Genomic DNA, 14380 nt, shown 5'->3' with positions numbered 1-14380 from the left:
AAAAAAAAAAAAAAAAGAAGATGTTATGACATTGAACCAACCTTCACGGGGTAAAGTTGGTGGAATGCCACTTTAGTACATATTTTGACCAGGCCTTAATTTCCTCTGTGTTGCCAGGACTCGGGCAGAAGGGTGAGCTAACTAACGAAATATCCAAGCGGACGCCTGTGTATCAGAATAGAAACGTGCAGATACAACAGCACAGTGAGAATATTCAGTCCATGACGGACCTCGGATAGAGCGCCCTGGGAAAAGAGGATTGCAGCCCTGCATTTTCAGATAATCTTTGGAAAGGAGGCAGGGCAAAGAGAAACCTAGGAATTCTGTTAACAAAATGACAGAGGGGGGGGAAGAGCATCAGGCCCGCTTATCTCTGAAAGGCTCCTGCAATCCAACCAGGTCAGATGAATAAAGAGGTTTTAACCTCATTTCTCACATGCTCCACCGTTCTGAACCACTGCTGACCGCAGCGAGGCCGAGAAAGAGACAGACAGCGTGTGGAAGTAATGGAATTAATCCCAGCTCTTCTGACTTGAAATACACAGCTGGAGCCACGTGATAAATGCCTTCGGTCGAGGCTGCACATCAAACAATGCCGTCTTCAAACGCAATCTCAGCCAGTGTTCTAGTTTCCATGAACCACTTTCAAATGAACGCTACTAAACAGGGAGCATGTTTGGACGGAATAATTCCTCGCTTCAGAATCTAACTAGAGCATTTTAATAAAAAAGAACCCAAATATGATAATAAGGAGAGCCGTCTGAGCGGCTCCGTGGTGGTAAAGACAAGAGCAAGTTAATATGCATGGGTGGAGAGCAGTAATAGCCCTTGAACTAATTTACTTCCATCCTGAGTAATGACTCATGGATGTGGAAATAATGCTACTGTGAAGGTCTATCTAAGGAGGACACTGCCCCCTGCTGGACGGGGCGACACTACACTTAGAGGGGCCACTCACACCTGGCTGAAGTCATTGCGTCATACGGTTTTATTTATTTATAAATAAACTGTGTGTGAATATTGAACGAATATGTTTAACAGCGGTTTGTTTTCTCACCTTGCAGCTGGTGAACATCGAGGAGTTTCCATCAGAGTGAAGACTTTTCAAACGTACATGTACATGATACACATCGGTGGTGGTATCCATCTACGAAACACTTAACTTTTACAGCAGAGCATAACAGAGAGGTGTGTCGCTACGTGCTAAGCTAACTAGCCATCCAATCAAAGCGCAGAGGGGTCTTCAGCTCCACACGTGGGCGATCGGTGTGTATTGTGCGTAAGTGCTGTGGTTTCCCACGCTCCGCGAACTCCACGCGTCAGGGCTATTCCCTATTCTACCTGTTCCAGCCAGTCAAGCGATCTTCAGCTGTGAAAAGTAGAGATTAATACGAGTTTTTAAAGCTATGTATAAATGCAAAATAGTTCTAATTTGTAAATGACTTCGTACCATTAAAAATGTTGCCACTTGCAGAGGGGAGGCTTTGCTACACTTGCTCCCTTGTCTTATTGAATATTTGACTTGGATAGAACACAATATTCCACTAATTTGTGTGGTTATTCGCTCCATGACTGGACCGGAGCGCAGCCGATGATTGATTAAGCTGCTCTAGGAATATTTGATTTGGGCCCTTTGGTCACTCCAGAAGCACTTCAGCTGTGGATCACTAAAGACGTTTACTTTTTCACCGAAAGTCTTCACGCTGTGAGGAAAAGTCCTTCTTCTCTTTCAGGTTCACTGGAGGAAAAACCAGCAATGAAACATACCGTGTCGCATTTTCTTTCGTCGCTGTATTTTTCCAAACTCACATTTCAATATTGAAAATCCCCAAAAGGACGATGTGTTTTCTGAGCTTTACACCATGTGCTTTTACTTTGAAGGTGAGAAAACATCCTGAGATTGTTTGAGACAATATGTCCCGACAGCAAGTCAGACCTGGAATTTTATTAAATAAAAAGGTGTGCCGTTAAAGCTGGATGTTCAGTGTGTCGACCACATAACTTGATTCAACAATATTGTTCACGTGTAGACTCAATAGTCACAGTAAATCTTTCAAAAACAAAACTTTAAATATTTAATGGAAAGCTGGGAAGACATTTCTTTGATTTAAAGTATGACAAATATAAACTGAGAACACAAACAAAACATAAAAGTGAGAGTGAAGGGATTGTCTCATATCAAAGCCTAAAACTGCCAGTGGCCACAGAAATAACATCCATCTCTTTTGGGAAAGAGTTAAGCAGTCAGTGAGGAGGGAAAAAGGTCCTGTCAAACAGGACCTTAGAGGGCAACGTTTACCCCAAACGTCCCAGAGCCCGGCTCATTCTTTCTGTTCATGATGTCCTGTATGCTGGAGATGCGTATTTGCTCTCTCCTGTCCCTTCGCGGGACCTGAAGCAAGTCCAACCCCACGTAACTGGGCTCTGGACGCCTGCGTCTAAACGCCCGTTTCTCCGCCCGGGTCTTTGGTCGAGGGAGCCCATCACAGATTCGGTTGCACGCTGTGGCGATGCCACAGAAAGAAGGGTCGTCTGAATGCGAGGACCCCTCGGAGCTGCCCTCCGACGGCGAGTCTCTTAACAGAGGCTGAAGCAACCGTTTGGCGAAGGGGGCGGGGTTTGTGGTGACAGGTACACCGTTACATAAAGCCGCTCCGTTACACAGCTCTGCAGCGCCATGAAAAGAGGGTTTCAGAGTCTCCACTTTCTCATTGGCTTTCATCTTACGCCGTCTCCTCTGTGGGGGGGAAAGTGAGACTTGACTGTTAATCAGTTACAGCCAGTATTTTTAAACCGACCATCTGAGGAGGATATTCTGCAGTGGAAAGAATTTCATTTGGACACACCTTTCTGTTAGCCGGACAGAGACTCTGCGTCTCCTCGGCCTGCAGCATTTCTGGGCCTGTGAGCCAAAGACTGATGTTAATTTTCCACCAAGATAGCAAATGGTTAAAACTCCATCACTCGTGTAGCAGAACTGTACCTTCGCTGGTGCCAAGTGAGTGTATGAGTGGGTAGGATGCACTCCTCTTCAGGCCCGTCTCATCACAGGAAGTGAAGTGCCTATTAAAGGTAACAGTAATGGGTGAGGAAAAAGGCCGCGTGGAGCACCTTGACTGAGACGCGACTCGTCTCCGCCTGCGACTCGCTACGATTAATTGTATCAATAAACTGGCTTAATGAGCAGAAGCCGTTGGAGGCGTAGTAACGTCGGCACATTAGAGGTTAGAGCCCATTTGGAGACGCCACTCAGTGTCTTCTCACACTTCCCCCCCCCTCTTTCACCACTCTTCTTCAGATCTTTTCTTTCTTTTTGAGCACAGTAGTCGTCATTATGCATATTTTTTGGGCAGATTGTCTCGCTACCTTTCAGGACAGCAGTAGGTGTAGCTCTTGGGTGTGGGCGGCTCCGGTTCGGTGGTTGGGGGACCGGTGGGGACGCGGCGGTGGTTTGCACAGAGCAGCAGGCCGAGACACAGACACAGCGCCAGAGACAGCAGCAGGTAATTCTGCCTGTCGGACACCTAGGAGACACACCGTTGATTACGTCGTTAGCAAAACAGTGGCGATACACGTTAAATTCAAATAACCTACATGCAAATGTCCCAGTTTGTCGTGTCCTGTGACTGCTTGCTCATTTCCTAAAACGCAGAGGTGCCACTCAGTGAAAAGAATAATCATCCTGCTTTGCAATAACTTACATTCAACATAACGGCAAAATATCCAACCGGTGACAGCATGGAAGCATTATTCTTTCATTGGCAATAGAAGCCATTGTGTGTAACGTGTTCGTATTTTAGGGTTAGGGTTAAATTAAAATAGCCTCACTACGCAGCACCGTCACTCTCCCTCCTAAGCACTCGTTCCAGGAAAAGTAGTACATTTACTGTCCCGCTGGAGAGAAGAAACCCCCTAATTACAAATGATGGCTTTGTGCCCGGAGCGTTGCGTCTACCTCATCCTGCAGCTGGCTGACTCTGACCGACAGGTTGACAACCAGCTGGGTCAAGTTCTGCAGCTGGCCCTGCAGCAACTGAATGGACTCCGTCTGACGCTGGTCCTACGGGAGGAAAGGGACAACCAATTACACACACAGTGAAATTATTGTGTGAAGGTATTTATTGTTTTTTTTCTGATTGTCACTGAGAGTGACCCTTTTAACATTATATGCAGTCATTTTATTAATTGCTAGAACTAAGACATTAATTAGCGCTGCTTGAAACCCACAGCAAAAAGCTCTTGGAAGAACAAATCTGAGGGTGTTTCTCCGCCCAGCGACTAAATGCATTGAGTACAATAGAACAATGTGGTTTTGGGACAATTCACTAAAAGTCACACAAAAAGCTATAAATATCTATGACTTTCAGCTGGCTGGACGAACATCTGCGCCCTGTCATTGCTCACCTGTTCCTCTGCTATCGTGGACGTGTTCTGGAGTTTAATGATGGTTTTGTTGAACGCCTTCTGCATCTCCTCCATCTGCTTTCGATACCTTGAATCACACAACGCACCATTAAGCCTCTACTCAGTCTACTAACAGAGCAGCACTGATCCGAGTCCGTCTTCCTCACCTCTGGCTTAGCTGCTCCAGGTAGCGTCCGCTGAGTGACATGTTCATCTCCAGCGCCTTGATGCGGTTGTTGAGTCTCATGAACACCGACTCCTTTTGGCTGGAGCCGTGCACCATGTTCCCGTTGGGCTCCGTGCCGTTGGGGGCCTCCGCGTAGACGTCCGACAGGGACGAGGAGGGCTTGCCGCCCGCCGACGTAGAGCCGTCTTCCGCAAAATCTGTTTTAGTTTCCGTGACGGGCGAGGGCTCAAGCTCTGTGGGGGTGTCTGCATCGGGGTGGGACACGTCGGGGGAGGGAGTGCTGCTTTCGGGTACGGCTGGCGGGTCAGGGTGAGGTTCTGATTGGGGGGAGGCGGTGGGATGGAGGACTGGGTATTCATCCGTTTTATCTGGGCTGTGGATTGAGGCTTTTGTCTCTTGTTTAGAGGCGTCTGTGTCGGAGTTCTCTTTCTGTGCCACGGCGGCATCGTCCACGGCTGCACTGACCTCGGGGTTAACATTTACGGAGCTACTGAGGGAGGCTGAGGGCTCCACGTGCGCGTCCTCTGCCAGCACGTCCTGGCTCTTTTCCGGCTGTGGCTCCTCAGCAGACAGCTGTGGTGTCTCCACAATAGCGGCGGGTTTGGCAGAGGATGAGTCGGTGGCACTGGGTCGGGGGAGGTTCGAGGTTTGACTGGGCTCCAGCAGAGGAGGTTCAGACGGAGACTCTGTGTGAGATTGTACCGGGCCCCCTGGAGGAGGAGGAGGTGTTTCCGACGGTCTGGCTTCACTCTTTGTTTCCTGTTCAGAGGCTTGCTCTTGATCACGGGGCCGATGTACCTCGCTGTAATGCTGCCGAGGTGCAGTGCAGGCAGAGGGAGACAGGGATATATGGCACGTGGGGGTTAGAATGGGAATAATGACTTGCTTTCCCTTCATGGCTTGGCATTTCCTTTTTTTGGACAGCAGGGTCGAACACTGCTGATGGAGATACTCCTGGAGGGAAGCGGCGCAACAGCAAGAAAGGGAAGAGAGCTGTGGACAGTACTTCTGGATTTGTAGTCGTTGCTCATGCTGATCCCGGGTCTCTTTCTCTCCATCAAACTCCTCCTTTTCCAAAAGGGTGATTGTAGAGCCGATTGATTCTTCCTCCTCTCTGTCTAGAGGAATGACAATGTCTCCTTTCACTCGGGGGAGCTCTTGTTTGCTCGTATCGGCTGTGGAGGTCTCTGACACAGAGGTCTCTAAGGATCGGACTTCAGTTGTGAGGGTACTGGGGTCTGGAAAAACCTCTTCAACTTCGGAGTCTGAACTACAGAGGGAGAAGGACAACATAGTACACTGGGTAAACGCAGTAGTACACTGAAGGAAGGGCACAATATAACATTTAGAGAGCACGTGGGGCTACTGTCATCTATTATTTCACAAGCCATCGGCTTAAGGAAAAGCCAATGTAGCATTAGGTTTTAGGGTCTTTGTAATATTATACATTCATTTACAAGATTTTATAGGAAAAATAAGCATGTGTAATCATACAGGTAGCTTTACATAGCTTTTAGTGTAGATTAAATATGATAGGCATTCACTTCGCTATGGCTGCGGCCATAAAGTCTTCTTTTGCTTAGGGACTGAAATGACGTATTAAGTTGTGGCCCAATTCTTTAAGTGGGAACAGTGATCCCGCTCGTATCTCTATTAGCATAGAGTGCATTGGACCATCATCTACAGAAGCAATAACATTTTAATCAGTCAGTAGAATGAAATTACTTTTGTTTTACTCTGAAAACGATGCCAGTTACGGTTTGGTGAAGGTGAATTCACAATTACAAAAGCTATCATAAGACTCGTGACATGTACTCACCCCGAGGTGAGGTCTCTATTGGAAGCTGGAGAGCTGGTTTCAAGTTGGGCTGATGGCTCAGTGACGTTCACGCCCGGTGACGAAAGGTTACCTACAAAAAAGGAAATGGGGAAAAAAAAAAAAAAAAAAAACACACAAACAAATATAAGTTACTCAAATCATCGGCAACACTTGTAGTCAACTAATTAATCGTTGCAAATACAGACTATCTCCTTCAAAAACAAAGAAAGGTTGTGAGCGATAACTGGAGACCGGAGGCAGCGGGCGGGAACCTGTGCAGGTCATACCTGGGATCTCTGAGCCTCCACCGAGAACATTGACAGCGATGTTATTGACCATGTTCAGAATCACATCTGAAGGGGAGAAAAACAAGTAAATACAATTTTTCCAGGTTTGGGATACTGGTAAAATCAACTTTATGCAGCAGAAACCCATTTTAACTCTACTTGCCTTTTGCTGATCCAATCAGGTTGTTGGATAACCGGTCCTCACCGGGTGCGTATCCAGGAGGATAATCTGGAGCGAGCAGTGCATGACAACTACGACTGTCAGACCACTCTGTGATTTTGGTGCAAGTGACGATAATCCCAATTGGTTTGTGTGTATTTATTTGTGACCATCCACGTTCTTACCCAAGTCATCGTCCTGATCATCTGGTCTTTCTGCGGGATCAGCGATCTCCTCGTACTCTTCGACCATGCTTGTGCCGAACACCCTGGCGAAAAAGAAAAACGTTCTTTGAGCCAGTTAAGGTTATGTCAAAACACACACTGTCCCCGAGGATGTTAGGAAGGCTTAACATTGCTTTAACATTAAGTACCTTATGAGACTCAGGGGACAGAAATGTTCAGAGCCAAAGTGAGAGAGCAGCTCCACCTAGTAAAAGAGGAAAAAAAGAAACAGATATTCAGATATTAATGAGAGAATGACGTATAGAGTGCTGCAGGGAGGATGTGTTTCTGTAGACCGCACAGGTTCACTCCATCCAGCCATTGGGACTTTCCATTGGATTATTGCAGAAAATAAGCTGTGTGTCTATTTAACCCAAGTTTTGAATATCCACAGTTGTTGAGCACAGTAATCTTCACAATTGAAGAATACTTTTGTGATTTTTGAAGCAGAGGTAAAAGGTAAAAAGCTACCGTTGGGCTATAAAAGAACTACCAGTGACGTGACCCCGAGTATATACAACGTGGCTGTACAATCGATCAAGTTAGCATGATGATGTTGACACTTGAAAGCAAAAGCCTTTTTAAGACACATAAAAGCTTTAAAATTCACAATACTGGTAGCTACTGACGTACTTGATATTGTATAACAAAGCGTTAAAATCCCCTGAACTTGTGTCAATGACAGACTTTATTTCAGGCATGGAATCCAAACATCATGACTTGAAGAGGAGAGAAACTGAAATGCAAAAATGCTGACTCACTCCTATGCGTCAGGACTCTCTCCCGCAGCACTCTACTCGTTTTTATTTCATTTACAAACAGCACAGTCATGCTTTTGTTTAGTTGTCAAATTAACACAATGGGTTGAAATGAAACATTGAGAGACTGATTAACAAAACACCTGAGGAACATCTCAGTCATGGTTAGATCATTTGACATTATATTAGTCCAGGAGTAATCACACGTTCATCCTCTGTAAGTATTTATTGTGGTTTTAATGGGTTAGCAACTAGCGTAGCAACTTAAATTACTGTGTTTAGAGTTGATCACACCACTGTGAAAAAAAGACCCAAAATACATCCCTCTCCCTGTTTGCAATTCAGCTCACACAACCACAGACCTCTACAAGAAAAGCATGCTAACCTTTATGTACTTGGTGAACATCTGAAGCAAGAGAGACAGAAAAAGAAGAATTAAAAGAGATGTACACATGCATTTAAACAGGTTTTCATTTGAGTAATTATAAAAAAGCCAAACAAACAACAACATCATCATTTTACTTCAAAAAGATCTGTACGTCCAATTGAAACATTGAAACTGTTATTCACAAAAGGGTCAAGACCTACTTTTCTACAGGCCATTGAAAAGAAATTCAGAGAGAAAATAGCTGGACAGCGATTCCTCTGCACGACATTAGCATAGAATCGAGACAGACACAGTGCTGTGTTGAGAAAAACTTACCTTCACATATTTAGCATAAAGATGCTCATCCAATGGGAAGCTCTGGACTGTGCGTTCATCCCGGCCGTGAAAGGTTCCCAGCTTTAGCCACTTGTTTGTCGGGTATCTAGAGCAGAGGATTTGCACAACGTAGGTATATGAATGTCTCTGTGTTTTAGGGCTAGAACTTCACACTTCAACTTCATTAAAAATCATGTTACTGGGATAAAAAAGACATTTTGATTTTGTTGTTAAAAAGATGTTTTGTATGTGTGAATTCATTCTTTGAGAACTCAACCATTTGTTTTCAAGTCAAATACTTTTCTACCAAAATACAAAAACTGAAGGAATACCAGCATTGGTGTTATCCTTGTGGATATTGCATGTATGGTATCTGCGCCTCATACCTGTCACTGATGGAGACGAGAAAGTCTTTGGGGGTGGAGGAGAAAAGCTCAAAGTTAGCGATGTCCAGCTGCTTCACCTGGATGGGCTCACAGAGCTCGATGATGAACCTGGATGAGAACGAGAAAAAAACAAAAAGGCCTTTAAAAACAACGCTGGCCTCAGGTGGAGGTTAAAAGAAGCGTCCGTTCGTTAGGTAGAAAGCAGGAAACAGGCAAATACATACCAGATTTTATTACTGCAGGGGTTTAGCATGTACATGTCCATGTTCTCCATCAAAATGGCCGAAGTGCTCTGTAGGGAACAAATTCAGTGATCAATACTCGCTTGCTGCATTAGTATTATGTCAGCCTCCATTAGAGTAAGCAGATTACTCTATAGGCATTCGTATCACATACAGTACCTTCGCCTCTGGGTTAGAACCAAGGATCTTGGCTCCGCACTCCACTGAAGCGTAGTTATTGAAGTTCTTCTGTACCTTCTTCACCAAGGGAGGAGCCACATTGTTAGAAGTGTGAGTTGACTGAGCTGTTGAGAGAAAAAACAAACAACTGAATTACCAGGACGTTTTGCTATGAATCATCTTAATGAGAAATTAAAAAAGGACAAACTCTTAATCTTACTCTTCTCATTCTCGACCTCCATCATCTTCCGCGTCCACTCATCAAAAGTGGGGATGTCCTCGGGGTCTTTGGTGCTCACACTGGTATCTGGGCCTTTGGTGACGAGGGACCTGGTGTCCTGTCAGAGTTAATGAGAAAATGAGAGCTGGGGCACCTCCTCTGTTAGAGAGGAAAATAGTTCACACGGTATCCAAGCTCCTTACCTTCTCTTGTGGCGCGTATGATGCGTTGGCCTCTAGATGTTTTGTGCTGTGACCAGTCGGAGAAGTCGGAGTTGGGTCACTCTCGGTTTTGGTGCCTGCAGTGTGAACATTGGACGTGTTCTCCAGAACAATTGGAGGACTGTAAGAATAAAGAAAAAACATCGAGGTCTTGTTTGAGAGCGCAAGACTCCAGTTTAATTTATTTGAGATGAACTGTAACCTGATTCAGCTGCTTACAATGAAAGCCAACTTGACAGAAATACTAGAGAACTATTACTGTTATGATATTTTTAGCTCATTAAGTTCCCACCGTACCCACCTGTCAACGTCATATGGGTTATTCTCTTCTTCTTCACAGTGTGCTGGAGGCAGGTCGGAGTCGATGACCTCGGGTTCAGCTGCATCATATGAAACTCTGAAATGAAACAACAATCCGTGTTACGACTTTTGCAGCCATTATATATTTGCGGGGGGAAAAAAACACCTATTTTTAAAAGGAACTCGCTTTCATGCAGTGCGGTTACCCGAGGCAGTGTACATTTCCTGAAACACCACAATGAGATTCAGCGGAACAGACATATTTTTTAAAAGCCTGGAGGTAGAAATATCTTGCCTATCAGGGATGTTGTCTTGAGGATTATGGGGGTTTGAGTCGTCTTCAAGCACAGCAACAAATTCAGATGCCGGGTGGGAGGAAGGCAGCAGGGAGGCAGAGTCCTCGTCTGCAGTGATGGAGGTCTCAGGATGTTGATTTTCAGAGCTTTGCTCATGTTCCGGCTCAGGTTGTGAAATGTCTTTGTCTGTCTCCAACTCTTCCTCTCCAGCTGGCTCCTCTACTTCAAAGGCCTGATGGATAAACATAGAGAAACTGGAACTGTGCAAAGAAATATTAAAACCGTTGGCCCATTAGCCAGAGTTGGATTCACCAACCAGACCCTTAAAGTGTCGTCTTTGAAATGATCATTCATTCATATTAAACAAATGTCACAGCAGAAAAGTGCTTTGGGGAATTTACAAACTTAAATAATACTGTACCTCTATGTATTGATTTTTATCCTCATCCACTTCTTGTGTTTTCTGCTCCTCTACTTGCCAATGCCTCTCAATGAACTGCTCATTTTCAGATAAGGCGTGGGCCGCTAGGACACCGTTTTCCTCAACCTAAAGATTAACCCATACAAATAGATTACGTTGACGCCATGAAAGGGGACGGTTCAGTCACAGGAGAAAAATAATCCTAGTGATGCCATTATGTTACTACTAGAAATCCCATTCGGGTCTAGTATTACAGCAGGTTTACTGTGTGCTGTATGGTCACATGAGTTTATTATACACCTGTGGGTAGTTAGATGATAACATGCAGCTGATGCTACCTTGTGATGACGACTCTTTTCCCCCGACTCTTCCTCCGAACCGACGTCCTGTGAGGACACTGTCCTCTGGGCCTCTTGGAGCGACTCTGTGCAACCGACATAACAACAAAAGCACCTGCGAGACGAAGGAGAAAGAAAATCAGTGTCACGGTAACATGCGAGGCCATAGGCCAATTATTTAGGTTTAACTGTAGAGATATCAAACGTGTCTGTTTGTTTCAAACACCACAGTTCTCATGCTGTGATGTGACAGAAATAATGCTCAGGTTCACTGGAACTGTGCTCACTGCTGACAGGAAAACAACAACAACAATTAGCAGGAACAAGGCTTTAAATGTCTGCAATAATAATGGAAATTCCTGCGGGGAAAAGATCCTCGTTGAACCGTCTCAAAGGCCCCACTTCGACAGAGATGGCAAACTTGTCAACAATCCGTGGAATTATCTGGATTTGATCCTTGTTTCCAGGTCAAGCGCTCAACTTGGCCCACGGCCACGTCACCAGCCGGCTGGTGCAACTGCTTTGTTGATCGGACTTTAGGGGCCAGACTGGCGAGAGACATTTCAGCAAACAACAGAGACATTGTTTTCTAACTGAAAAACCCCTAAAAGCAGCATGGATGGTGTTAAGGCATCATTTTCTCAATAATAAAACAGGCAGAGTGAAAGCAGAGACTTTAGAGAGAAGATGCTAGAAAAAAAACGGGAATGTTTTCTAGGTGTTCCCTTCATGTTGACATGGATATTCCTCTGTGGGCGAGCCCACTGCACTGTACTTACAGTGGAGTTTAACAAAAGATACAAAGATCATGTGTATGTGGCACATCTCTGAGTGACCCGAGTGTCTCAACTCACGTGTCACATGACGCGATGCATCACTGATTACTCCCATTTTCAACTTGTGTAATAACGTGATAAGATGATTTAGTACGTGGCACTATGCCGTCACGTATATGGCAATAATTTTTTTCATGCACTACGCACCTTTCATACAATCAAGAAACGGTCTAACCGAAGCTCTGTTTCAAAGATGAAAAAATGACACTGGTCACAATCCTAATAAGGACTTTAAAGCTGACGAAGGAAAGGAATTCATATTAGAGACAGAACAATTCATCTATATTGCGACAGTGATTCATGATATCGTTTTCTCTTGACATGAAGGCACCAGCATATTGCATGTCTGGATCACGATAATAGTACATAATTAATTTCTGTAAAAAATAACCCTAAATGGTTAAATATAACCAAATATTAAAAAGGCATAAGTCTCGAATTTAGTAAAATCTCGGGTGGTCGCCACTCTCACAGTAAAAACAGGCCAATCCTATTTGAGATCGACTTTAGTTAATTTTTAAGAAAATTATCCAGTCAAGAAAATAATTAACAGTCAGTTCCACCATTGCTTCCTTTTCTGAATGAAGTGTCCCAGTTTGCTATTCCAGGTGATCAACAAGCACTTCAGCCCCATTTTTAAAGCAGCTGTTTCACATACAACAGCAGGGTAAATTAAATTGAATTAAATATAGAACCATTCTATTTAATGTCACTGACCGTCCATTGAGTCAGCCTTCACAATACCACGGGCCACCTAAATGGAACAGGGGCCATAATCAATGTCAACAAGTATAGCGGTGTTTTACCCTACAAACAGTAAGTTAACATCAATAAACTGACAGAATTGCTCAGCTTCTTCTTTCTCATCTTACTGAATGATGCCAGGGCTGCACAGTTAATCAAAATTGCAATATGGCCTGAGGCAACTTTTAAATCGCATTAGGCCCAATAATTGTTAAGAACAAAATGTACGTCAACATACAAGTCAACATTAAATACTGTCGTGGTGCAGAAATGTCCTGGCTTCTACTGACACATGGAAACATCGGTGTTCAATACAGATCACAGAAGAAACTACGACATCGCACCCTTAAAAGTGAGAATGATTATGTCGTTCATACACAATAATAAGACAAAAAGAAATTGCAATTAGATTATTGATTTTGTTTTTTCAAAACTTGTTCAGCCCACAATTGAACCATCGGCAGAGGCAGACTTCAAAAAGATCCTTATGATTACCACAGCTTTAACGAGAAGCTGTGCTGGTGAAAGTAGGTCAGGTCAACAACATGGATCTTAACACCCACAATAACACGCCGTCCCTCTCCTCTCCATCTCAAGCACAGCAGTCCGCGTGTGCTGCAGCGACCCTCAAAATCACCCTACATAATGTCCCTGTGTGCTGCCTGTAACGTGATGACCTCCAGCTGTCAAGAGGACAGTGGACAGTGGAGCCCCCCCACCACCACCCTGACAGGAGCTGAACAACCGAATGACAGTGACTTAACTTAAAGTCTCCAGTGGCGGCTACGACTTGTGTTAGCTAACGTTAGCTTAATAGTTAACTAGCGTTAATCGCCCCGTAACTTAAGTACGATGCACTTTCACGTGGAGGAAGTTACACCCGTTCGACGGTTCACCATCTTTGACGTTGTACACGTTGCATTTGCTACAAGGCTAACGCTAGCCGTGTTAATCCTAGCTGACGTCAACGAGTAAAAGTAACGACACCGCTGATCAGCAACTCGAGCTAAACGCAAGTCAGAAGTCAGCCAGGCGCCACATCGCAGCGTCTCGTTAGCTTAGCCAGCTAACGAAACACTTTGTAACCCCCTTGAGTTGAATGCGTTTTACAGTCACTGACGTGACAATGCGACTCGGCTCGAATGAAGTGAACTCACCAACAGAGTACAGTCACACACAGCCACACTGACACAACTCGCCACAACTGCGGTTTCATCTTCATCCCTCTCCGGCCGGGACGGACATCCTCGCTGTGACGTTACTCGGAAATGGGGTTTGTCTCCCGCTGCGGGCGAGCGCACTCCGGAGTTGTGTAGGATATAAATTCACCCGCCACTTCCTGTTGACTTAACTTAGATAACGCTAGCCGCTTCTCCGGTGAAGTGTGATGCTAACAACTGTCACACATACACACAACCTGCTGTTGCCTATGCCGATTGTCGGTGCGTATCAGCGGGCGACTCAACCGTCCAATCAGAAGACAGAGAGGCGGGTGCGCAGTTTAAACTGAGCATGTGGAAGGGGCGTTTGTTTCGATGGGAACGGTCGCCTGCGTGGGCGGCGCTGCTTTTAGTGACGTGTTTTGTGTCGACGACTCCTTTTACAAGTCACCACGGTTGCGATGATTACAATCACGATGTCCAAATAGCATGTCATAACTTTATTGTTCATCCGG

At 44.9% G+C, this 14380-nt stretch overlaps 1 protein-coding gene across 4 annotated transcripts; it reads right to left on the bottom strand.

The window, feature by feature from the left end:
* Window positions 1-1903: 1903 nt before the first annotated feature.
* LOC120815710 (SUN domain-containing ossification factor) lies at window positions 1904-14248 on the bottom strand. Of its 4 annotated transcripts, XR_013467124.1 has the most exons (25): window positions 13863-14248; window positions 11126-11240; window positions 10788-10913; window positions 10366-10598; window positions 10072-10167; window positions 9753-9891; window positions 9550-9667; window positions 9330-9454; window positions 9153-9220; window positions 8929-9036; window positions 8543-8648; window positions 8225-8245; window positions 7231-7286; window positions 7043-7125; window positions 6861-6926; window positions 6698-6763; window positions 6411-6501; window positions 4572-5861; window positions 4405-4492; window positions 3956-4060; window positions 3595-3641; window positions 3367-3524; window positions 2984-3063; window positions 2847-2902; window positions 1904-2737 (listed from the first exon to the last, which is right to left on the bottom strand). XR_013467124.1 is itself a non-coding variant. In XM_040170613.2 (24 exons), exons 1-24 carry the CDS (start codon window positions 13925-13927, stop codon window positions 2282-2284), a joined length of 3915 nt encoding a protein of 1304 aa, XP_040026547.2. In that variant the 5' UTR covers window positions 13928-14248; the 3' UTR covers window positions 1904-2281. The 4 variants fall into 4 exon arrangements, 2 of the variants coding, with proteins under 2 accessions (XP_040026547.2, XP_077955374.1); XR_013467125.1 differs by lacking the exon at window positions 8225-8245; XM_040170613.2 differs by lacking the exon at window positions 3595-3641.
* Window positions 14249-14380: the final 132 nt, after the last annotated feature.

Source organism: Gasterosteus aculeatus, chromosome 3, assembly GCF_964276395.1.
Source record: "Gasterosteus aculeatus chromosome 3, fGasAcu3.hap1.1, whole genome shotgun sequence".
In the NCBI taxonomy this organism is placed as follows: Eukaryota; Metazoa; Chordata; class Actinopteri; order Perciformes; family Gasterosteidae; genus Gasterosteus; species Gasterosteus aculeatus.
The sequence above is the reverse complement of the archived record's forward strand: the minus strand, read 5'-3'. Positions and strand labels throughout refer to the sequence as shown.